At 44.5% G+C, this 25315-nt stretch overlaps 4 protein-coding genes across 4 annotated transcripts in view; 1 reads left to right on the plus strand and 3 right to left on the minus strand.

The window, feature by feature from the left end:
* Nucleotides 1-118, minus strand: part of IGFBP7 (insulin like growth factor binding protein 7) — an 18500-nt gene extending 18382 nt beyond the window's left edge. The window contains exon 1 of the mRNA XM_057366824.1: nucleotides 55-118. Within this exon, the coding sequence (XP_057222807.1) occupies nucleotides 55-118 (64 nt within the window). The remainder of the gene's footprint in view (nucleotides 1-54) is intronic.
* A 3094-nt stretch (nucleotides 119-3212) lies between these two features.
* LOC130573961 (probable E3 ubiquitin-protein ligase HERC3) lies at nucleotides 3213-23024 on the plus strand. Its single transcript, XM_057366841.1, has 23 exons — nucleotides 3213-3461; nucleotides 4326-4458; nucleotides 5143-5219; nucleotides 5769-5990; nucleotides 6720-6811; nucleotides 7387-7517; nucleotides 8290-8438; nucleotides 8757-8836; nucleotides 9146-9234; nucleotides 10443-10502; nucleotides 11050-11152; nucleotides 11295-11478; nucleotides 11788-11963; nucleotides 13053-13148; nucleotides 14350-14454; nucleotides 14529-14648; nucleotides 17784-17924; nucleotides 18009-18181; nucleotides 19187-19241; nucleotides 19417-19496; nucleotides 20511-20694; nucleotides 21071-21170; nucleotides 21843-23024. The coding sequence occupies exons 1-23, from the start codon at nucleotides 3416-3418 to the stop codon at nucleotides 22055-22057; spliced, it is 2811 nt and encodes a 936-aa protein (XP_057222824.1). The 5' UTR covers nucleotides 3213-3415; the 3' UTR covers nucleotides 22058-23024.
* On the minus strand, nucleotides 16010-16668 carry PIGY (phosphatidylinositol glycan anchor biosynthesis class Y). The gene has a single exon (XM_057366843.1). It carries the CDS (start codon nucleotides 16666-16668, stop codon nucleotides 16438-16440), a length of 231 nt encoding a protein of 76 aa, XP_057222826.1. The 3' UTR covers nucleotides 16010-16437.
* PYURF (PIGY upstream open reading frame) lies at nucleotides 16701-17160 on the minus strand. Its single transcript, XM_057366842.1, has 2 exons — nucleotides 16959-17160; nucleotides 16701-16842 (listed from the first exon to the last, which is right to left on the minus strand). Exons 1-2 carry the CDS (start codon nucleotides 17141-17143, stop codon nucleotides 16701-16703), a joined length of 327 nt encoding a protein of 108 aa, XP_057222825.1. The 5' UTR covers nucleotides 17144-17160.
* Nucleotides 23025-25315: the final 2291 nt, after the last annotated feature.

Here is a 25315-nt window from a genome sequence, read left to right on the forward strand (position 1 = left end):
ACGGCACGGCAGCGGGGCACCGCCGCCATCCCGCGGCCGCCGGACCCTCCGCACCGCTGGCCGGACCCTCCGTGTGCCGCGCCGCCCCTCCCGGCTGTCCCGCACTCCGCTCCGGCATCGCCTCTGTGCCYTCTTCTTCAGCAGAAAGGCAACTGTGGGAGCGGGTTGACAGCCGGCTGAACGCGAGCCAGCGTGTGCCCGGGGAACAGGAACGCCCGTGGCAGCCTGGCCTGGGTCTGCAATAGTGTGGCRAGCAGGACCAGAGCAGAGMTTGTCCCCCTACCCTCGGCACCTCGAGTSCTGTGTCCAGTTCTGTGCCTCTGACTRCAAGAAGGGCACTGAGGTGCTGGAGAGAAGGGCAACAAGGCTTGTGAAAATTMTATCGAGAGAGAACATGTTGTATGAAGAGGGGCTGAGGGAGCTGGGTTTGTTTAGAAGATTCAGGGGGCACCTCATGGCTCTCTACAATTCCCTGAAAGGAGGCTGTGTGAGGTGGGGGCCGATCTCATCCTGCAGTGAGAGGATGAAAGGAAAGACTTTAAGCTGAGGCATAGGAGATTCCGATTAGATATTTGAAAAAAATTCCCATTGTTAGGGTGGTCAGGCATTAGAATAGGTTGCCCAGGGAGGTGATGGAGTCACCAYYCCYGGAGGTGCTCAACAGGCATCTGGATCTGGCACTGGGTGATGATTTAGTGATTCAGGGGTTACARTGGCAGTGYTGGGTGGATGGTTGAACTTGATGATCTTAGAGGTCTCTKYCAGCCTTGATGATTCTATGATTCTTGCTACCTACCARCACTCAGCTCAGAGCCATTGGCTGTGGGGGCTGCAGAGGTCCTGACGAGCCTRTCAGGTTCCTGCTGGAGTGGAGGCAAGGAAGAAGAGGAGAGCTGTCCACTTTCTCCTGTCCATACTTGGGATAACATTGTTTCCTGCTGCCTTCTTTCACCTTAGGTTCTGGCTCCTGCAGTGGAATGGCTCCTGAAAGGTCCCCTAGAGTGAGGGCTGTTGCCAGCAGCAGAAACTGAGAATATTGCTCAGGCAGCACTGGGCAATGCTGCTGTCAAAACAGTGCCCTGAAAGTGCCAAACCCAAAGCACCACGGTGCTGACAAACCCCTTGGGCAGGGACAGCGGGGCACACATTCCCTACCCTCATGCCTGCCTGTGCCTGCGGGAGCTGCCACCTCTCGCAGGTCAGTCCAGGCCAGGATGATGTCCAGCCTTGGTTCTGCCTCAGCCTGTGCAGTGGATGCTGTGTTGGCACTCCGGGGAGGAGGAGGACAGAGGCAGCTGGTGTGCCTTGCTGTGCTACTGAGGGATGTGGCACTGCCCGGTTTGGGCTGCCAGCAGCTGAGCCCTGTTGAGTGGCCCCCAGATCACCCTGTCCCTTCCCAGGTCACCCTGTCCCTTTCCATGGAGAGTGCAGCTGGAGCTGTGACTCAGGCCAGCTGAGAGGGGCTGCAAGTTCCCCATGCTCCCAAACCTGCTCTGGAGGGGATTGACCCACTCATGCCTGTTCAGCTGCTGACACTGTGGGAACGGGTTCCCACTGCATGCTTCCTTGGCTCCCTGGGGCTCAGCATGAGACATTCCTCCGTTTCTCCCGGGACTGTGGTATCTGGATATGTGTCCTTGGATTTCTCCATTCCTCTCACTCTGGRAATGCTCTGTGCTGTACTCCTAGGAGAAGAGCTGCCCTTATAAGCAAGCTCAAGGAGTTTTACACATTTTGGTTGTTGCTGTGCTGTGTTTTGCTTTGTTTGCAGTGCTATGGGTAATAAGTGATGGAAAGGGGTGAAATGTACAGACGGACAYGCCTTGCAAACCCAGTTCTAGCTACAAAAAATATTTTACCCAGTTCACCTMTTTTCTCTGTCTCCTGCCAGTTGCCAAGCATCTCCCTCACAGGCCCCCAAATTCCTGTTCATCAGAGTATCAYAAGCCTGGATACTCTTGGGCAGAGAACCGCAGGGTGTTTAATTAACCTGCAGTAGCTTACTTACCAGAGCAAACCTTTCTGACATGAAATCACTGTCAGCAGTCCACTTGGCAGGAGGAAGAATGTAGCTCTGAAAGGAGAACATCAATCCATTTCCTTTCCTTTCTTCCCCTCAAATCTCTTTCTTTCCATGCCAGGCAGGAGGCAGTGCCCTTGCCTGTGCTTGAAGCAGTTTTTCCTCCCCAGGGAGGAGTCCTTAGTTCATACTTTAGTGCAGAAGGACCTCTAGTGTCCCTTCCCAGCTCATGCTTTGGCATCWCTGCTCCAGCTCAGTATTTCTTGTTCTGGAGACTTTCCCACGTACTGTGGAAGGAGGTAAGATCTGCAAAGTGCATGTAGGGAAGCGGCTSGGAGAGATAAGGCTGGGCTGCTCCTCCCTGGGCAGAAGTCAATCACTGTATGCCCCAGATGCACCTCCACATCCTTTTTTCTTCACCTCAGGGACCTCCAGTGCCTTTTTGTGCACCAAAGGCTGTTCCATCTAAATATGTTACATTAGATGCTCCTGCTGTCTTACTAATGAATTTTCCACTGTGTTTCAGTGAACATCAGTTTAAATCTGTAGATTCGTGTTGAGTGCCCCCCCCCAAAAAAAAAAATCTCTTCTTAGTATTCTTCTTCTTTCTTGCTTCTTTAGCAGCATAAATTCTCATAAACAGATTGAATTTAATTAGGGGCAGCTGTTAGGAATAGATTAAAAATGTTCCTATGTGTTTTGTTTGATCTGTTTCATCATTCATGCGGGTATCCCTTATTTCATCTCTAAGATTGTCCTGCGTGCATCACTCTAGTGAGACAGTGTGGGAGGTGGGCCAGGCAGGGTGGCCTTTCTGGGAGGGAGGAAGCTCGCAGGATCTTTGAAGGCAGGGAAGATTTAGCGGAGACTATGTGAGAATGGAAGCAGATGGGTTTTAGACGTTGATGTATTTCCAAACTGAGCGTTTCACTTGTGATTTGACTTCCCCGAGCCYAGCAGCCCCTCCGGGTTTGCGTGGGCTCTTTGTTGGGATACAGCTGAGTAGCAGAGTAAGTCTCTCCACAGGATGGACACGGACGGGTCACTCTCCCAAGTGAATAACGAAGTCAAACAGCGCATTCTCCACATGGAGGATGCCGGCATCCCTCCACCCGTCTTCTGCTTTGCCCGCTCCTCCCCACCAGGACAGCAGCATCTCCGCCGGSTGAGGAGAGCCGGGAACCCACTGGAGCCCAGTAGCTCACGCCTTTTCACCGCAGGAGCCAGTTTCCCAGCTCCGGACTCAGAGACACCGGGAATCCCTCCCGCTCCTCCTCCCGCTGCCGCGGCCCCTGATGAGTTTCGGTTTCCATTTCCCCGCCGTGGCGTTGCCGGTGCTGGCCGGGCACTCCTTGGGCACTCCCCGGGCACTCCAGARCTGTCGGCGGACGGGGGATGGCGGCGGGACGGCGGCGGCGGCGCCGGGGGAGCGGCAAGAAAAGTACGGACGGAAAAGAGGGAGCGGACGGTCGGGAGGGTCCTGGGAGACCCCCGGGGATGGGGTGGCGAGTGGGCGAGGACGGGTCCGTGCAGGTGGAACCGCTGAAGTTGCAATAATTTGCTGTGCGGCTCCTCCGGGACGGGGCATGAGGGGCTTAAACGTGTCCCAGTGTGCAGCACTGGGAGCAGGGGACTGGCAGGAGGAAGAACATCTCGGGAATAGATGGGGATTTTCCTCTTAAGCTCCGTGTCTGATGTGTGACAAGGGTGGGCAGCGAGTGTCCAGAGGTGTTGGGTAAATCAGGGCGGGATTTGCTGATGACCGCCTTTCACTCTGGGGTCTCAGACACTTGCACTGGAGCAGAGTTGCAGGCGAGTGACTGAGTAACCTGGTGCCTCTAGGTCCGGAGAGCACCTGCAGCCCCTCAGCTATAGACAAGGAGGTACTTCCTTCTGCTGTCAAGAGGCAATGTATTTCCCATTATTGCCTCTCCAGCATCTTGTAAAATGCTTGACTTGAAGGCATCTCCTATCCCCAAGGCTGTGMCAAGTCTGGGGTGGCCAGATACCTCAGGAAGTGTTTTGTCTCCCTCAGACACYCTCCACATATGCACAAAAGCAACAGGCTGCACTTCTGCTAATGTTTTACTGGTTATCTTGGCAGCTGGTGACACAGCAGCCTAAGAGATGGAGAAAAGTCTTTCAGCATAGAGACATCCAGCATGAAAAAACAAGTGGGGTGGCAGGACACTGAAAGCCCAAGAGGCCTGAGAAAGCACACAGAAATCTTGGGGATGGGGCCGAGGTGGTGGAAGTGCCTGCTGCCATAGCATGCCCATCGTGTCTCTCTGTGTGTGTCCCACAGAGCACACGGAGTCGCAGAAGGAGGAGAAGATGCAGTGCTCAAACCATGATGCAACGCACACGCTTGTTCTCTCTGATGATGGGAAGGTTTCTGAGCACTGGGCTAAAGCTCCAGCAGACTGCCCTGAGACAAGGTAAGAAGCCTTCAGAGTGTGGAGGTGTGGATGGCAATTGGCAGAAAATGCATCTTGCTTTTCCTTAAGGAAACATCCAAAAGTTGAAGCATGTTCCTGTTGTAGAGGGGGAACTGGAACACATACTGTCCTAGTACCCAAAACTTTATCTTCTTTTTTAACCCAGCCAGAAGTGCACGGAATTTTGAGGTTGATACCAAGTTCTGAGCGGCTTGGGATGCAAATGAGACAGGTTTTTCTCAAAATTAGTAACAATCAGTAGACTATACCAGAGCAATGCAGGTAACTTGCAAACCACACATGGCTTGGGAAAACTGCAGGTGAAAGACACAAGCATGTCTGAACCCTGCCACCTTCTGGTTAAGCTGTGAGGATAACCATCACCTACAAATGGCACAACAGTTTGCTGTGTGACTTTCTGTTATCTTTCCCTGGGCGGGATAACAGAACCAGGCTGAGCCTGTTTTTTCCCACCTTCTCGTGGGGCAAACCACAATTAATCAAATCRATTAGCCCTGCTACAGCAGGCCAGCATAAAAGAAGGGTGAATCAGCTCACAAGTGACATAGTTTTCCACATACTTCGTGAAAAAATTATAGGGTTTGGTGAACAGAGGCTCTTWGCTTTTTTCTTTGTCTCATGGCACAGCACCTATTTATTTTGATTTTTTCCTTATTTTTGTAGGCTGGTGCAAGAACTGGGAGACCGAATTATTGTTCAAATAGCATGTGGGGACCAGCATGCCATGGCACTATCCAGAGGTAGCCTCTTTCAAGAACATTTTTCCTCCAAACAGGAGCCAAGCTTGCTCTGAGAAGGCAGTGTTTGTACTACCTGCAGTAGTTGGTGAAACCATTATAGAGTAGTGAGMAGTGGGGACACAAAGTGCACTGGCTATCAGTGCTGCTCCTTCCTCCCAGCACCCAGGGACCTGCATCTCTCTCTGTCTCCATTTCCTCAGCACTGCCCCTCTACAAATGTGTGTTGTGGAGAGCAGAAGTRGCTGCCCCACTCTGTGGTCACCAGWCTTTCTCATTCTTAAGTTGSAACACCTTTGTGATTGGGAACTTCCTGCAAGTATGACTTTAGAGGTAGAAACAACTGGCTTTATTCTTGCTGTGCTGAGTCACATGGCAACATGGGACTGTCCCAAAGAGGTCAGAAGCAGACAGAAATTTGGCCACACCTGATGGTCTTGCCTCGGAGCTTGGTCCCTGAAAACTACACTGAGTCTTRTTCCTAGTCCCAAAGAGCAAATACTCAAGGGAAGCAGTGAGGCTGACCTGTTTTCTTTTGTTCTGTGTGTGAAGGGGGTGAGCTCTTCACCTGGGGCCAGAACACCCACGGACAGCTTGGAGTGGGGAGCCAAACCACGCTTACTCCCAAACCACAGCTGGTAGAAAGGTTGAAGGGCATCCCACTTGCTCAAATTGCTGCTGGAGGAGCTCACAGCACCACCGTGTCACTYTCTGGAGCTGTGTACTCCTGGGGAAAGAACAGTTTTGGACAGCTGGGACTCGGAGACACAAAAGGTAAGGAAGGAGAGCACCAGGAGGGTATTTTCCTGATCAGTGAATTCACCAAATCACTCCTCAGTATAGTCAAGCTCCCATGGAGCAGCAGTGGACAGTAAAGTCTTGAAGAAAGTATTTCTGGATAGGAAAGGCATGCAGGAACAATGGATTTAGGGGCTGTATTTCTATAGAGAGCTTGCAATAATTTTACGTGGCTAATTGGATAGCATGGGCTCATAAAACCTCTGAGGTCTCACAAGTCTATTTCCACTCCTGTCCTCTCTCCAGGAAGTCTTGAATGAAAGAATTTTATATTTTTTTATCTTCTTTAATTCTCTGTAAACACAAGGTGAGAGAAGAATTAAAATCACCTGTTGTCTTCAAACCTAGAAAGCAAGAAAAGAGTTGCCCTAGCCAGGCAGAACCTGAAGACAGCAGATTCTAATCTGAAGGAGTCCACACCCTTGACAATCAGATATTTTGATGCCAAGTACCACTTGGCAAGCAGATGTGAAAGTACTGCATTTTCTTTCAGATCAAAGTAAATGAAAATAAAGTCATATGAAAAAGGCAGAACATTATGAGAAAGAGTATGTTATACTGGAGGAAAAACGACACAAACCCAAATTGTAATTACATGAATTGCTGTAAGAGAGGACTGAAAAGTGTTTAATCCTATTTTCAAATTTTTCTGTATATGAGACCCCTCAGCACTCTTTCACTTTAGCAGTATTATCTTTCTTCCAGACAGGGACTGTCCATCATACGTGGGAGCTTTAGAGCACTGGAAGACAATATTTATCTCATGTGGGGCAGATCATACTGCAGTTCTCTCCAAGGTGAGTCTGAAATGGAAAGTCAGCATCTGAGACCTCACCTTGTGAGAAAAGATACACTGCTAATATCCTCATGGAGAAATTGGGATGGTCATGCCTGCTTCCACCTGTCTGAAGGTGATCCCCAAGGGATGTTGTTGGGAAAACTAGTCTTTTCTCATATTCATGTCACCTGCATGCAATCTTTTTGCAGGGGTATGTTGAAAGTGAGTCCTGAGGCAAAGAGGTGCAGTTCAACTCCCAGTATTTTTTGAGAATATTTTCTTTTTTATAGTATATTGGAGACTTCAGAASATGCTAACAACATCTAATTCACTAGCATTTACTCACGTGAGTAAAATTCTTAAGCAACGGGGAGTTATTCTCAGGAGTTCAATTGCTTTTCTCAGGAGTGAAATGATTCAGACTTCACAGTGAATGATTAGGCTTGATGTAAAGTGAACCTTATTCATGTTTGAATCAGGGATATTTTGAACCAAGGCCCATATAATGTATCTTGCTTGCTCTCACTCTTGGTTCTGACCATTTGAATGTTGTTAATAATGCAGTGATCATGTTGTTTGYTTTGTCATTTCAAGGAAGGGCTGGTGTGCACCTTTGGAGCAGGAGAGGCTGGCCAGCTGGGTCACAACTCCACCCAGAATGAACTCCTGCCTCGTGAGGTGGCTGAGCTGCGGGGAGCAAAGGTTTCACGAATTGCCTGTGGCAGGTGGGAAATGCCAATGACATGTCTCCTAAGGTCAATGCCTTAGGGGAATCACTGAAGAACAGCAGGGAGGGGAGTCACCAACATGTTCAAATCCCTGTATTTTAATAGGTCAGCAGTGTGRGTATCCATCCACTCTCCAAGTATAAACCACCCTCCTTCCAGAGCCCCAGTGAGATCCCTCAGCCTATGGTGAGCAGRGGGAGAGAGCTGCAAAAACCACCAGAAGCCCTTAGTTCTTTTCTCTTGTAATAAACAAAGGATGTACTGGGTTCCAAAGGGCAAAGGACTGTCAAAAGTCTGCATTTGGAAAGTCACTGAATTCCCATCCAGACTGATAAACTGGTGGCTTCTGAGTAAGAACTGAAAAGCAGTGATAATTATCCAGTTTCAGTTTACCCTTCTGGAACTGGGCCAGAAAAAAATCCCCTGACAACTCACCTGGATTTGTTATCGGGGTTAACAGCACAGCAGCTGCACTTTTAAAAACAGAAGGGTGTGAARCAAGCAAAGTGTAACACTATTTTTGTGTGTGGAACCAARGTAAATCACAAACATTAGAGGATATTATAGGAAATCTGAGTYCATATGTGYCTTTATTRCTGAATGTTTATGCAATGAAGAGTTCTAACACTTTGRTTAAAGGGATTATTTATCGGAACTGCCAGGACTTCTAAAGAAAAGCCTGAGGTCTACGCTCTGCAAATGTATCTGTAAATTCTCTTCTGTCTTGCCCAGRGATTTTTGCTTATTATGGCTTCTTTTTCTTGAACAGACAACACACTCTGGTCTATGTTCCTTCCTTGGACAAATTCTATTTCTTTGGTTCTGGTGATGAAGGACAACTGGAAGATGAGAGGAAGCTGAATCAGTTGATACCAGTTCCCATCAGTTTACCAGTGAACACTGAAAAATCCTGCCAGAGTAATGACCACTTCAGATGTATATGATCTGTATTTGTTTTTTTTCCGTGGAGATGTTTGCTTTCTTGACTTCATGTTTACATTGAGAGGCAAACATTATGTCTCATGCTTGCTTGCCCATCCCAACAAACTCTACCATGAATCATTACATTTGCTGCTTGATTATCATGGGTTAAGGCCTCATAGAATCAACTTTTCAATAGATTACTACTACCTGAAGAGCTTTCTTACTGTTCACTTTTGTACAAGCACTTAACTCTCTGAAAATAATGGCTGTCTCTACAAATGTTCCTATGACAATCATTTTGTTCTTTCACAGAAAAGAATGCATCAGAAGAGGGATCTAAAATTACTGCAGGTGTAAACCAAAGTTTTGCCCGTTGCAAGGAGGAGAATAAGGTATGTGCACATTTAATCATAGCTTCTGATGCTACCACTGTCTACATTACTGCTGGAAACATTCAGATTTCTCATCSTGCTTGTAGCACTCCAATTATATGTATGTCCATTGCAGTTTTTTCTGTGTTTGCCTACAAATCAACTTGTATTGCAATTCTATGTTTTTTGTGGTTAATGCATCTGGAAGCTGGATGACAATTAACTTGTTCATACTTAGGCTGAAATATTCTTGTAAAGATTGCCTTGAAAAAACAGAACCTCATCTGCTACACTTGTAATTTTGTCAATGTTTTCATGCATTTCACACAGATTTCRTATTTGAATGGAATTGCCACTCTGGACGACAAAGAAGTGGATGCATGGATTTCAAATTCTGAATGTTCGGAGAATATAAAAAAGTAAATCAGATACTTGCTGTTTGGGTTTGGTTGTTTTGAGGGTTTTTTTTTCCTGATACATGATTTTCTCTAAAAATTACTGTTCTTTGGAGGCTGTTGTAGGAACTCATGTTCAATTATTTAGCCAAGGCATAACTTTGTACCAGCACTTCCCACCTAGTTTTTGCATAGGAAAAGGAGATGTTGATAAGCAACAGGAACAGAGCAGATGTACTTACTTCATGGCTTCAGAAGCCTGTCCTCTTCTTGCACAGAATGGTTGTTAAGTTGATGAGGAGYTGAAAAGTTAAATTAGTGAAAGACTCTGCCTGCAGACCAAGGCCTTGTGCAAAAAGCCTAATCCGGAGTCCCCAAGCTGGAATACTGTGTGTGCATTTAAAAATTAGTGGCCACTTCTTTAACTACCCATTTTCAAAAGCAGTATGCATATACCACTGTGGGATGCCTTGCACTTATGGCTGAGAATTACGTTCATGTAGACTTTCTCAGCTCTTACGTGGGAGGTTATTTTGTTCGGGAARGTCTGACTCCAGCTGCTGATTTTCAGCATTTTAAAAGCTTGGCTAACTTGGAACTAAGTATTTCCCTGACAACTTTTAGAACAATTTGGATCATATGGAAAGTGGTTGTTGAGAGGGTGAGAGAGGGAGGGTTCTATCCAGATCTCAACAGGAAGGGCGTGACAGCAAATTGCTTGATCAAATAGCTGCTTCAGTAAGAATAGGATCAGGAATACAGGGAGTGGRTAAGTCTAACATCCCTTCAGATTCTGAGAACCCAGCTTTTGTGCAGCAGTAAATTGATAGCCTGATGGATTTTACCTCYACATGCTACAAAGATCCTGTCCTTGGAGGGGATCCTCCTTCCTCCTGTGCTGCAGTGCCTTCTGTTTTGCACAATAAACAAAAGCAGCTGATGTACTGACCTGTAAGGGGAAGATACCTCCATGAAAACGCTCACCACAATGGAACACTGGCTGGCCTGGAGAGCTTGAGCAAGTTCSCTTACAAGGCCCAGGAGAGCAGAGKTGGTTTGCCAAAGGTCACTAACTCCTCAAATACAATGTCTTCTGCAACACTGACAATGACATGGTGCTTAGARAAGTTTTGTATGGTCAGGTGCAGACACATTCATACACATGATTTTTGTTCTTTCAGAATTAAAAACCTGAAGCTGAAAAGATTGACTTTTTGGTTTTCTATTATCAGGAGTATCAGACTCATCTTTTCATCTGAGGCTTGCATCAATGGAAGCTTCCTGGACAAAAGGTAGTGCACACTGACTTAGATATAACAGAATATATTGGCTGAATATAAACTGACCAGAAAGTGTTATTTTAGGCCATGTATACAGAAAAAAATAGTTTTATCTGAATTTGCAAAAAGCAAGTTTGTATTTTTCGAAGCTCAAAGTAATGTTAAGATTTTTATAGCCCGGGTCCTACCATGTGCTAGAGAAGCTCACATTCTAGAAGATTATCCTGTAGTGGTATTTGGCAGATGATTATAAACCCTTCAGGCAATAGTACAGGTCTCAAAGGATCCATAATAGCTGCTTCTGGCACTGAAGTGGAAGTCATTTTAGGGTGAAATACAGGAGTCTACCATTAATAGTTCACAGTTGCAAAAGCAGAAAGAACAGGATATTAATGAGATCACAAAAGAGTTGTCTGTGTTGTCTACCTTCTTAGAACACATGAAATTACACCCACTGGAGTTGGGTGTGAACTTTTCAAGAATTTTCTGATGTCATCATGCTTCATTATTCAGGCAGTAGAAAAACTACTTAGAGCTCTTTTTTCTTATGTTGTAACAGAGACAAACATTTCAAAACGTCCAAAGAAGTCTCAGGTGTAGACATATCCGAAGTGAAACGTTTTCACGAGAAGATCAGTAAGAAGCAAACAGTCTACCGGGAGGTAAGGATTTGATATAAGGATGGTCCTTATACAGATACTGAGAAGCTTTGGATTTGTGCATGAAACTTAGGAATTTCATGCCAAGCTAATTACTTTGGCAAAACATAATTGTATTTTAACCTTGTCTCTTTTTCTTCTGAAGGTGCAAAAGGAGATAAGGAACTTACTGTCATCATTGTCTTCCTCCCCCATCTCACCTGAAAATTTTAGAGTCTACTTGATCTTGCCTTTCCTTCTCCAAGGAAAAGATGGAGACTCTTTTCTTTCTCTGACTCTTCTGGCTCAAGCCATCATGGAGCTYCAGTCAGAAGGCCTGCAAACTCTTGGTAGGAGCTTTATGATAGAACTGAATGATTTAAATGCTTGTTCCTTTTCTTCTGCATAAAAAGAGTTATTATCGTGGATCTGGAGTTTGAAATAATTGCTTTTGATAGACATGGAAACATGGGAACTGCAGTAAGACACAAGAATTATAAAAATTTTATAGGAGGTTTACTCGCTTTTGTAGTGCAAGCTTAAACATTTTGTTTAATTCTAATTTTGTTTAATTTGATAAAAAGGGAAAAAGCAGCTTCATCTTCAAATTGCAGTGATTTGTCTGTTACTTGTGACCTCACTAGGTTTTTTCTTTACAGAATGCCTATGGTCAAATCTAGAAACATCGTTTTTCACGGAGCTGGTCTTTCTCTATCAGAGAGTTTCCCAGAATAACCTGCTTACATTTTTCTGGGAGTTCCAAGCCAGTGTGCCAGGCGTCAATCTGCGCCCAGCTGAAACGGGGCCTCTGCAAATACTGCAGATGCTTTACCAGGTGAGAAAGTGTGTGGATCCCAGTTAGACAGGGTGTATCAATGTAGCTTAGAATATTTTAATACTCCTCACTTGTTGAATTCTCTGGGTGTGMCACTGCTTCAGGAATCTCTTTGGCTGTACACCAGCACAGTTTTGAGGGAGTCCTGCTTGAATTGTGCCAAACTGACACTGAAGAAATGAAATCAAAGCGTATCATAGCCCCTGGCAGGGGAATAATGCTTTCAGTGGTGTCAGAAGTGCATGTACTGATGCCTACAGAGCTATGGATGTGGTGCCCTCTACATAACCTGCCCCTTCCCCTTTCTGCAGGTGAGATCCCTCACCCCTGTTACTGCTCAGGGCATTTAAAAGGCAACTTACCTGCTTGGCACATTGTGGCTGCCACAGTAATGATGTGTGATGCTTTAAGAGCCTGTTAACCTGAGAAATTCTCTGGGACAGCTGTATTAGAACCTCTTTAGCTGCACATGAACACAGAGAACAAAGAAGGCAATAATTGTGTTCTTCTGGATAACCATACTTTCTCCTGTGAAGATGTTCAAAGTTTATGGAAGTCAAGAGCTCAAACACACAGTATAAGTTCAGAGAGACTTGTTAAATTTTGTTCAGAATTGAATATCCTTTTGGCTGAGAGTGCAGAATTGGGCCTGAAAGTTTAGATTCTTGAATCTGTATTTATCCAGATAAATAAAGTCAATAATGCAGCAGGCCTACTCTGTGATTACATTGTTTGGAGCTTTACATATTCACTGTCCCCCACAAATATTGTCAGGCAACAAGTAGGAACGTGAATAGGAAATTACAGAGTGTTCTGCAACATGAAAGACACTCCAAGGGAAACATTCCTTTCCTGATGGAGTCATGTTAAGGGATCTTCATTGTAAAAGAAAATTGCTTTCCTGTTAGTTTATACATGGCTTTTTGAGATTCTCACTGTGGAGCACTGTGCTACTTGTAGCACTTTTATCCCTTAAMTTCTGTGCAGGTGTCAGAGCTCTTTCTGCAGAAAGCCCTGTCARTCCTGCCCTGCCACACAGACACACAGCTCATTAGATCTGCTGCTGATACATTGCATGTTTCAATACAGGTGAACTCCAGAACTGGTTTCAAAGTACATGAAAGCGACTTCCATGTACCTGAAGTGAGAGATATTATCACCTCATGTTTGGTCTCCAATTCAGTAGTAAGTATAAATCTTACCAGCAGTGTGAAACTTTTTTTTTCTTTTATTTAAATAATTTATATATATATATATATATATATATATATGGAAGTCAACTCTTGAGACTAACCCTATACATCTCAAAGATATTTCATTTTCCCTAGTGCTCCAGTGCTCTAAATTATGCAAGCCCTTTACCATCCAAGTGTTCTAGCAGCTACAATAGTGTCTTTCCTGAGATGACCCTCAGTTCTGAGAGCTGGAGCTGCCCTCCAGCATCTTAAGCAACTTTGTTTGCTTTGAACTAGTAATCACTGTGAAATGGCAGCATGAGGGATGGTTGCTATAATTCTTATTACTCTGGATTTTATTAAGTTTAATTAAGAAAATTTTGAGGTGTCTTTAAACTTTTTATTTAAAAGCCCTACTGAGCATTTAAATTTACTTGTCTCTTAAAACAAAGACCTGGTAATAAAAAATAATCGGTAACATTTCCTGATGACATGGTGTGAAATGAACTACCAAATGCAGTCAGTGTCAGAGGAAGCAGTATGAAATGGAAATGAGCATAATAGGGGTTTCCTTTGACAAAAAAAAATGTAGCTTTTTGATAACTTGGCTGGAATTTGTGGGGCAATTGCCTAATTCCTTCATAAGCTTTTATTTGCTGATGTGCCAATTTTGTACCAATTAATTGGAGTGGAGGTGGAGGTTTGAGAAACAGCATAGAATCAAAAGCCAATTTAGGACATTACCTGAAGCTGCTGCCTTATCACACTGGAGGTGTCACACTTTGAATTAGATTATTTTTATACCATTATCTACTTTTGGAATGACATATAATAAATCCAGCAATTTTTTAAAACAATGTACCATAATGTACCTGGGTATCCAGGACATTTTTACTATGTGTTTTGGTTTAGCTGAATTATGGATGATGCTGTTAAAATCACTGTTTTATTCTTGAGGACTACTGTAGACAAGTGTGTCTGCACAGAGAGGTTAGATGGCCCTCTCTTTCTCACTCACAGGAGTGTTTATAATGATGTTTTTAGGAAGTGAATCTCTGTCAGAGCAGTGCTCATGCACACAAAGGCTCATTTCAGGGACACGGGAGTTTGCCAGGGTACAGACTGGCAGTTCAGTCTGCACACACACCCTTGAACTCTGGTTTCATGAGGTAAAATCAACACATCTTTTCCCTTCTTCCTTGTCACTTCAGATAGTCCTATGGCAGCTGAGCAAATACCCATGCATCTTTGACAGGAAAAACAAGATCCACGTTCATATTGCAGAACGCAGTGCTCTGATGACCAAGATCTTTCCTGTAAGTGCAGCCAATTTTGTTACCGATCAGAAGAGATAAACACACTGCTAACACACTAATACTTCAATCCTCAGACGCCCTTTATGTGGAGCTATGAACCATGGAAATTTTGCGTCAGAAGACAATGCCTTCTGCAAGACATATGGGAAAATTTAAAATCCGCCTCAAACCAGGAATTCAGGAAGGTCTTACAGGTAAGATACCAAATTGTATAACTTGTTAGCTCTAAGTATCTTGCTGCAGTGTTCTTTGATTTTCACTGTTACTAAATATCGGTAGAAGGGTTTCAGTATCCTCTGAGCACACAACAAAAGAACTACTCATCAATTAYACATGTTCCATAAATGGTGTAGAGTAAATCTGTATTTTACATTCTTATTCCAGGTAGCTTTGTTGGCATAAGTTAAATGCAAGTGGCAGTGATATTTACTGTGAGGTTGCTTTGGGATAATGCAACAGAATTCCTGAGTTGTCAAAGTCCCACACTGTTAGTGCTAGACTTGACTTTTCAGACTCCATGCTAGTTTGCTGTACATGAAAACCYGGCATCTGGGGAACCAGCCTGAGGGGTCAGCAAGCAATACAGCCACAAAACAACATTTCTCTCATATCTGAGAAATGCTTCATATGCTGTCTGAAGGAAAAGGAAGGACAGTAGTGGCCAGAGTGGTARCAATCTGGTTACAGTGCTGCTGTCTCCATGCGCCTTTACTCTGTGGTTTCCACAGGGACTCAATGGTTGTTGCATTTCCTGCAGAAATCCTGATRCTGCCCTGCCCTGCAAAAGCCATTAGCTGGCTGATGTGGGAACAGGACACCTGCCCAGAGCAGTTCAGCTCAGGGACTATGTGCCTACCAGTCACTAATGYGAAGTCTGGCATCATACCTGTGCCACAGGAACTACAGACTTTGGTGCCCTATTACCCAGTTCTGGTGCTTTCCAAATAAGCTTTCTTGCTGTCAAAGCTTTTYGTTCCCATACACTTCAAAGATTCCCAATGCCTCCCAGAGCTACCTTCCTGCTTCCTCACTATCCCAGCTGAGAGGCATGTATTTACAGAGGCAGTGAGGGTGTGCTCTGTGCTGTCCTCTAGATTAAGTCTCCACCAATTGTACAAGCTCTGACAAACAGCTGCCCTCGAGTCAGCCTTTCAGTGCACTTCTTGTGAGCACTGCCTTTCACATTGTGCATCACAGCATTATTTGCCCAGCTGCGGCCTGAAAAACTTCACTGCACTATTAGTATCCCACAGCATTTACAGCTTGGTGAGTCATTTACAATTTGGTGCTGCATTTCTGCATTTTTCAGCAGGTATAGGACATTAATGCATTTTGTGATGCAGATATAAACTACCCAAAAGCAAATCATAAAAAAGAAACTTTTATCGTAGCAGTGACCTGTCCCTTCAGAGCTGTGTCCCATTATAAAGCTTTTCAGACAGTACTGAGAACTTGGCATGTGGCACTCTCATTGTGGCCCTAGAAACAAAAAAGCTGCAGGTACTGCACATATAGACATAGGTATCATCAAAGAAATGTCTTCATTTAACTCAAGTTTTGTTAAATACCAGCCTGATTTATTTTAATTTTTGTTCTTCTGACAGCAAGACATATTTCAGTACATACATCTGGTTAAAAAAACCCAAAGCTCTCAAAGAAAGATTAATATCACTGCATATTTTAATGTATTCAGTCAGGGCACAGTTCTTGCTAAGGAAGACTAAGGTTTTATTAGTGTCACTACAAATGCACAACACTCTTGAAGGGATAAAACAGAGGGAATCAGTGCTTACTCCTACTCTTTATCTGCATTAGCAGTAGTTAACAATGGGCTGCTGCTTCACACAGTTCCATATGCTACCAGGAAGATGATACCAGTCTATGGCGCCAGAAGGAAACTCTCTCAAATGAACTGTAATACTTGATGACATTAAACAAATCACATTGATTTAGAAAAGCCCAGGGATTAGCAAAGGCATCACACTAGTTGTGCCTAAAAAGTTTAATCCCCATCCAGGTCCACAGGTGAAAGAACACATAAACTGGTATTGTAACAGGAAGGAGGAGGCTGTAGAAACACAGGCTGTTTGTGCTGGTGCAGCCCTGGGGGAAGGTTTCGTCCACGCTGGCCGAGTAGAACAGGCCTGCTAGGGACAGGAAAGGAACGAGCACAGTCAGCGTGGGCAGCGAGGGCAGCAGCCCCGCTCCGGCCATCAGGCCCCGGTACGGCCGTGCCCGGCSGCTCCTCAGGGCTGCTCCGAGCCCTCGGCCGGCGGCTTCTTGTGCGTCTTCCTGGCAGCCTCCGGAACCATGTTCGGGATGCCGTCGATGATGGGGTACGCGATGCCCAGCTCGTCGTTAATCAGCTCGTTCGTAGCTTCTTCGTACCTGACCAGGSAAGCCGGAAGAGGGGAGAAACACCCAAACAAAACATGAGGGGGAGCGACTAACCTGCGTCTGCCCAAGGCCCGGGCGCAGCTCYCCCGCTCCGCTCCGCTCCTCACCTCAGCGGCCGCTTGGAGAGCGGGCACACCAGGAAGCGCAGCAGCGACGGCTCCGGTGGCTGCGGCCGCGCTGGGCCCGAGCCCTGCTCCCGCTCTCGCTCTCGGTGGCACTGCCGGCCGTGCGCGGAGCCGCCCGGAGCCGCCCGGGGCCGCAGCAGGCACAGCGCGGCCGGASCGCGCAGCATGGCCGCCGCTTCCGCCGCCACAGCCCGCCCCGCTCCGCCCCGCCCCGGGCGCTCTGTGCGTGCTGCGGGGCGCGGGACGTGTCGCGGTTATCTTAAAGCAGGATGGTTTTCAATGTGAGATCTTTGAACGCTTTCAGACCTTATCAATGGAACAGGCAGCAGCCAGCATTCTCTAGTTAAGGATATCCGGGAGCTAAAAAGCGTTGCAGTAAATCGAGATGCTGATGTGTGTCTGTATATGCATTGCTAAAAAGTACACAAAGTCCACGTATCCTATAGCTGAATTGTGTTCACTATAATACTAAAAATCATGCCCWCAGGGCAAAAAGACCCCTGCCCATGTGAAGACTATTTCCCTAAGGGTGTGTGTGGAAGCTAGCTGTAACTTCTTTGGAAATTACTTACCAATCAGAACTAGAAAGTTACTAACTCTGCATTTCTGTGTATAAATAATGGCTCGAAAAGTCTGGGGGGTATGCTTRATTTGTGGAATATCACCGAATATCCAGGTTGGCACAACCCTGAAATGAATAATCAGCATCTCTCTCAGGTGTGTAATTACTGGCTTGTTGCACGCTGGGGAATCCTGCTTTATGGGCGACATGGGTGTCTCTATCTACGGGTGTCTTGGTCCTTGCAGGTGGCATTTGTGGGCGAGATAGCGATGGGCAGTGGTGGCGTGTCCCAGGAGCTCTTCAGCATCGCAGCCAGGACCCTCTGCCAGCCTGACACCGGCACCTTCTGCCACTTCCCCTCCGGCCTCGTGTGGTTCCCCAAACAGGTAAGGCAGCCCTGTGATGATGGATGGGGGCCCACCCATGGGAAAAGGCAGTCACRGCTTTCTGGTGTGTTTGTTCCTAACCAGGCTTCGAGCTGTGAGAAGGCGGACACCTTCCTCTTGATCGGGACRCTGTGTGGAATGGCCCTGTTCAACCAACGCATAGTGCCCTTCCCCTTCCCCAGGGCTCTCTACAAAAAGCTGCTGGGCCTGGCTCCCACCCTGGAGGACCTTGAGGAGCTGCTGCCAACTGTGGGCCGGTAGGAGCCAGGCACAGCCTGAGCTTCAGCTGGGTCCCTTGCCTTGATCGTGCACAGGGAGATCCCAGAGGCTGAACTCGGGGCACCCGTGCCATCTACATGTGCCATTGTAGAAGCCACAGATTTCCAAGGAGGTCCTCATCCAGGGCATGGATGTTGCTCTCAGAGGCTGGCATTGCCAAAACAAAAAGCCAAGCCTCTCGGTTTAGAAGGTGTCAGATCTGTGCTCCACAAAAGCTTAAGGTCACACTGTGAATATATAGTTCAAAACACTTTGGGCTCTAGTTTGGACTTGGAACAACTAAGGACCCAGTTTTTAATGTTGTGGTTTTTTCTCTGATTTGCTAATTATCAATTTCCACAATGTTGTTTTGCATAAGTACAGTATTATCAAATGCTGCAGTTGTGCTGATTCTGAGAACCCACGTGCAGGGTTTCCAYGAAGTGGGAGAGGAAATTTCAGGCAGACATAGCAGGGAGAGGTGCTGCTGCCACAAACATWATGCTTCTAGGCCCCTGAAGCCCAGCTTCCCTGGCTGTAAGCAACCAAGAAGATGATAAGCCCGTCTCATGAGCCAGTGACTGTGTTGAGGTGCTAAAGAATCCTCAGTGAATTCAACACAAGGTCACCTGCAATACTTAGAGAGGTGCTGCATYCCAAAACAATCTTCCCAGATCATCCCACTGATCCAAACTTAATTCCTCACCAGATACTGTCTAGAAAGGAGGCTGTGATCCCAAGCCCACTTTGTGTAAAGTTGTCCTCACGGGGCATGGGGATGGATTTGCCTGTAATCCCTGTTTACTGGAGGCATTTGTGCTCAGCTCATGGCAGCAGCATGATGAAATTTCAGGGCCATATATGATAGTTCTSTATGAGTATTGGTGTTGTGTATATGTATACATTTAAATACTGCTTTCCAAAGGATAGTTTTCAGCAGAATTTRGAAGTGCACTGAATAGTCATGKCTCTTCTCTCTTTTTTTCCCTTTTGTTTTTTGACAGGAATCTTCGGAAAATTTTGAATGAAGAATGTGATGACTTGGACATGGACTTCACGGTAAGACCTCCCATGTAGGTACTCGGGCAAGACATGTCCCAGTGGAAATGGCACAACTTGTCTGTAAACTCAGAYTAGTGAGAGTGCTATGTCAGACCTCCAGGAAGAATGAGAGATGTAGCACGTATACATCTGTCATATATATGCCAGCCAATGTTTTAATTTATTTGTGCAGATAATGGAAGAAGGCGATTCCATGGATGTTGTTGAACTTAAAGAAAATGGTGCCAACATTCCTGTCACTAAGGATAACARGTCAGTTTTATTTTTATCTTTCTTATTGTGCTGTCTTGTAGCAAGTGTATGAAATAACATGTCTGTACCCATCCCCATATACTGTTAGACAGCATTGGCTTCTCTATTGTGCCATTGGTCTTGGTCCAATAGGCTGAACACTTCCAGTTCCTGCTTTACTTGCTGCACATGTGCCAGACATTGGCAGTTTGTGTGAGCAGTGGATGAGAAGGGGATCCTTGGACATCCTGGCATCTGCATGTGCAGATACCTGGCATTAACAGGAAAATCCCTAACAAATGTAAAAAATAACCTTGAAAAGTATTTTCAGGGAAATACAATGATTTGTCTGGGAAACCCAGTTATAGGTACACCTCTGTAAGGGYTTTTTAGAGCAAAATGTTCCCTGCTTAGTTACATATATGGAATGTATCTTGTACATGAGGGAGAAGGAGCAATCTGTCAATAAGGCTTTGTGTCAATATTAATCTTGGCACAGAGGACAGAGAGAAATTCTGTATCCTGACTTATGCAGATGACCAGAGGACTCGTAGGGATCCATGAAAGGGCTATTTAGGCAGCTTGAAGCACAGCATTTACATTGAGTTCATTGTACAAGTACAATGTCACTACACAGAGCCCCATCACAAGTAGACAGAGGAGTGAAACTGTTGATTAGCAGCTGTGCAAATATTTATTTTGATTTCAGGGAAAATCTTGAGCATTCAGTGAGAGTTAGGTCTGCTATGTTCCATCTTTATAATGGTCAAGTGTCTGATAGGATTTCATTGGAGTGCTCACATGAAGTGCAAAGGTTGGTACCAAAATGAAGCCATTCTGGCCAGTAGTCTCGTTTATTTGAGAAGATCCTCCCAGCTCATTCAGTGAATAACTAATTGCCAGTGATGACTGGTCAGTAAAGACTGAGTCTGTACAGTACAGAAGGTCATATGGAATAAAGGACTAAGGTATAAAATTCTCTGTAATTCTCCTTTTAGAAAATCATCACCMATGCTTGTTTGGTATCTGTTGCAGGAAAGAATATGTTGATTTGTATGTGGATTACACATTCAATAAATCAGTACAGAAACCATTTGAGGACTTTAAGGAAGGGTTCTTAAGAGGCTGCCCAGCTAGAAATTGGAAGATGTTTTTCCCTGAAGAGCTGCAGGATCTTCTCCAAGGACACACAACATTCGATTGGCATCTGCTGGAAGAGGTGGTGTATAGAAGCACAGTATCTTTCTGCTCTATCTGCTAAGCATAAACTACTTCTGACCTGTTCTTTCGCTGAATGCATAGGTCATGAACAGATGGGCAAAAGCTCAAAGGACTTTCTCTTGTTTTGGTTTGTATCAATGTTCTGTTTTTAATCTACATCAGCTGCAAGAATAAAGGGGAATAAATATYAAGCTGTAACTCAGGGATTGTCATATGAATCTTTGTAAAACAAATGAACAAGCAGATTCCAGAGGTTAAGGGGATTTGAATATCTATGAACAGGATTATAAAATTTATCAGATAAAATGTTGCTTTAAATATAAATGAAAATATTGAGGATTATCTGGCCTGTTTTATTTTTGTCTCTTTGACAGAATGTGATGTACATTGATTATAAAAAGTTAGATCGAACCATCAGGAATTTTTGGACTGTGTTTCACAAGCTACCAGAAGAAAAAAAGAAAAAGTTTATTGGTAATGTATCAGACATTTTAAACTTTTCATAGCCCTTTTCTTTCCCCCCACAACACACATTCTAGATGGTTGCACATAAAAAAAACTATTATAGTACAGTTCCAAACTTTTCAAGCTTTTCAAAGTTTTCCCCTGCTGCTTCAACATTTTCTAGTGAAAACAACGAAGAAGTAACACAAAGAATTGCACAGAGACACCTCTGACCCTCCTCATGTCCCTTGAGGTTTGTGTGAGTGCATCGGACCACCTTGAAGCTTGCAGTTACTTTATCCCTTATTTTTGTGGTTGTCTTGTTGGTCAGAGGCCTCAGTTTACGTGAACACACTGTGTTGATTTTACCTTTCCAAMAGGGTTGCAGAAGTTAGGTCATGCTTTTTAAAGGCAGAAGGTCAGATCTAGCCTGACCTTTCTCATCTGCAAAGTCTGTATTATAAAATAGAAGAGGGCTTGTAGTTACTATGAATCAGTAGRAGACTTTAAACTATATTCAGGTGCAAATTCAACAACGCAAAATACTTTGCTTAGGAAAATAACTGTATGTTTACACTAATTTCCCTTCATGATTTTAATTAACATTAATTATATTCATGATTCTCAGTTAACATTATTTTGGTTTGTTTTTTTTTTTAATTTGCTAACTTGTTTTTGTTTTCCTTTTTTTCTTTCCCTCAGCCTTCTGGTCAGGATCTGATCGAATCACTGGCTATGGACTGGAATTTTCTRGATTTASGATTCRAGATCCTCTACGAGRAGCTCCAGATGAGTCCTATCCGTATGCCACTACCTGCAACTTCACTTTGYTCCTCCCCAGATATAGCAGTAAAAAAATACTCAAAGAAAAGKTGCTTTATGCCATAGAGCAAAATGAAGGTTTTGTCCTTGCCTAACTCTGGAACAGAAGCACTTTAAAGCAAAAATAAGAAAACAAATATTTGTTTCACTTGTTTTATTTTCTCTTAATAATTCCATTTCACTCTTTTCTACCCTGGCTTGTTTTYACTGTACTTTATAAACACCTGTGTGTATTTGCTGAGATTATATGTTGATTATAAAATTCAGCTTCRAGCAGATACCTCATAGTTAGATTGTAAAGTTAGGAAAGAAGAATCCCATTTGGCACACTTGAGAGAAGCAAACTGATAACCAAGCATATTTACATTATTTGTGCAGGCCGGGTGTGCACTATTCTGGTTGTGTTAAGCCAGTGAGCTCCCAGCAGCAGGGATTCTCTGATTTGGGCATTTATACATTAGGAGACACACAGCCAGGATGTGCTAAGCAGTCATCCTTGCAAGGCAAAGCTGGGGTAARGTTTTCATCTGTGTTACTTAAGGGTTCTCTTGGGGAGCAACTAACTCTAATAAGACAGTGAATTGAAGGAGCAGTCTGTGCTCACCTGGATATGGCCTATGATTTATCAAAGAGAAATTCTTAGGGGGAGGATTTGATTATTAGCAGATTTTTTCAAAAGCTGTATTGATGCATTACAATGATATATATTTTTGTTATTTAGTGTGATAACTGCGATATTTGTCATGTTTCTTTCTGTCTTCTAAGGAGATGTTTTGCAATTAAATCATAAAATCTTAGACTTGCAGATCAGCTCTGCCTACAGAACCCTGTGGACATGAGGCTTGCAGGGCTTCTGGAATCTCACTGTCATAACAGTGCAGAGCACTGGCAGGATATTAACAATGTCAGGATGTGTTTTCTATGTATTTTGCTATGTGGAGAGAGGAAGAGAAACAACAGTCATGATTTTTCAGCATTCTCTTTGGTGTGTTAAATGTGTCAGGRGACATCCATATGTAAAGGAGACTTCTACTGTGTTGAATTAAATGATRATGGATTAAATTTTCACCCCTGTAGTTATGTTCTTCCTTCCTTATGCATCTGCCTATGTAGATAAGCATAGCAGGGAGTGTGTGTTCTCCATCCTCCTTGGTATTGGGGAGCCATTCACAAGTGTAGTCAAAGGCTGAGGTAAGCGTATTTCAAAGAGATGCATTGTACATGCTCAACAAGTCAGTCTTTCCTGTGTGATGCAGAATGACATTGTTACTAAAAAAAAAAAAAAAAAAAAAAAAAGAAAAGAGAAAAGCAGCAAGCTTCCTTTTAGGTTATAGAATGTAATTAGTAAAAAAAAAACTTCAAGCACCAGGGTGGTACAGGCAAGCAGGTGGCATGGAAGTGTTGATGGCAAGAGGGGAACGAGGACCTCAGAGGATAGCAGCTCCCAGCTGAGGGGAGCGAGGGGACATGGCCTGCTMAGACCTAACCCCTGTCCCCCTCACTCCCCTGGGGCAAACAGGACTTCACAAGCATGCTTACATCCTCTGGGAAAGGCACCACTCTGCTGCAGGTGTATTTTTGCAGAAAGAAGTAACTGGTAAAAATCCAAATTGTTGCACACATCTCATCACAGATTTCTGTTTTGGCAGCTTAGCCTGCTGTTCTTCATCAGCCTGCTCCTGGCTRTTGTTTCCCCTTTTATGATTTTCTAAGCTTCTGGTTGGAATTGGAAATCCAGAGTGATCTTCAGTGCTGTGCAAGTGTACAAAAACATATATTCTCTGTGCATTTCAAAATAACCCATTAGAGATTAAATGATAATAGGTTTATTTAGAGCCTGGAGGTATTTCCTTCTCATCAGCTATGATGCAACATCACATGGTAGATTAAAGGCCAGAGTCACTTTCAAGGCTATTTTTATTTTGTCCTCAAATAATCCCTGCTTTATGTATACATGTATATATATGTGTGTGTGTGTATATATATATATATATATATATATAAAATATTATATAGAAACCTTCAGGACCTAGTGCACTCCTCTCTGATTTTCTTAAATCAGTTTTGACACTAGGTTGTGTCCACATTTTCTCATGCAGTGCCTGTTATAAAACATGTAGGAGAATATAATATGAGTGGGCATGGCATTCAACTAGGAGTTTAAAAAGCTTCACATAGGCACCAAAAGTACACTGAACCCGCAGCAGGATTTTTTTTAGGCCACTTGTCTGAGCTGAGCATCACCTGCAGACAAGTGCAAGAGCAGCCTTGAAAGTTCTCCAGGGAGCTGAAATGTAACCAGTTACAAACTGTACCTTCCCYTCCTTGATTGCACAACCAGAATCAGAGCAAACGAGTGTAAAGGGAAACGCTCTATTTTGCAAAGGTCTCCAGACGATGAAATAAACAAAACAGAAACAAAAGCAAACACAGAAAATATGTTTTCCTCTRTCTATGCTTTTAGTTATTCTAGAAGCTGCTTGTACCACTGCCTAAGCAAAAGCTGTTACAGCACAGGTATAATTTTATGCCGGAGTAGCTCATTCTATGCTAAACACGCGTGATCCATGCAAATACAGGTGATTTTTTTACCTGATATGTTACACATTGTCTGCTAAATGCACAAACACTGCAAACTGGCAGMRATGGAGCGGGCCAGGAATACTTTTRGGCACTGGACTTGCCTTAGGGACYTCTTCCCCCCATCCTGAGCCCTTGCAAACATCTGTCTGAGGTTTGCTCAAACGTTGATTGTCTTTTTGGTGGTCTGAATGTGATCCAGCCTGCGCATTGCTCTTGTGGAGCACAGTCTTTTTCTAATGGATGGCACTAAAACCAAAAAACGAGTACTTGGGAATTACATAATTGCTTGCTCATTGGCCTTTTCCCCGCCCCCACTCAACAGATTTATGCTTTGACAACAAACCTTTTTCTKAGGTTGAAACTTTGTATAAAATACKTGAGTTCCTAAACAAATGAGCTTKCCAGGTGACCAGAGGCCAGATAAAATGCAAGGCAAAGAAACAGGCTAGGGGAGAAGAACTGATTATCGTTATCGGTGAGTGATGTTCCGTGCTTAACACATTCTCAAACACGGGAAAGCTGGATTTCCCTTGAGACCTTCATTTAGAACAGCTTAAATTCCGGAATGCGCTTAACTTCGCCCGTCGATTTCTATTGTGTTTAGAGCGGCTACTGATGTGCTCCCCCCGCACGGCTAAAGCCGCGCATCCCCCCCGGGCGGGAGCGGGCGGGGGCCGGCTGTCCCCAGCGCTCTGCCTGCGCCCCCGCAGCATTCCAGCGCCGTGCCCCGGCTCCGGGCACAGGAGATTCCCCCCGAGCCCACGCCGTGC

The sequence above is a fragment of the Malurus melanocephalus genome, unplaced genomic scaffold (genome assembly GCF_030028575.1).
Source record: "Malurus melanocephalus ecotype Western Australia unplaced genomic scaffold, MMel_1.1 scaffold_72, whole genome shotgun sequence".
NCBI classification, from domain to species: domain Eukaryota; kingdom Metazoa; phylum Chordata; class Aves; order Passeriformes; family Maluridae; genus Malurus; species Malurus melanocephalus.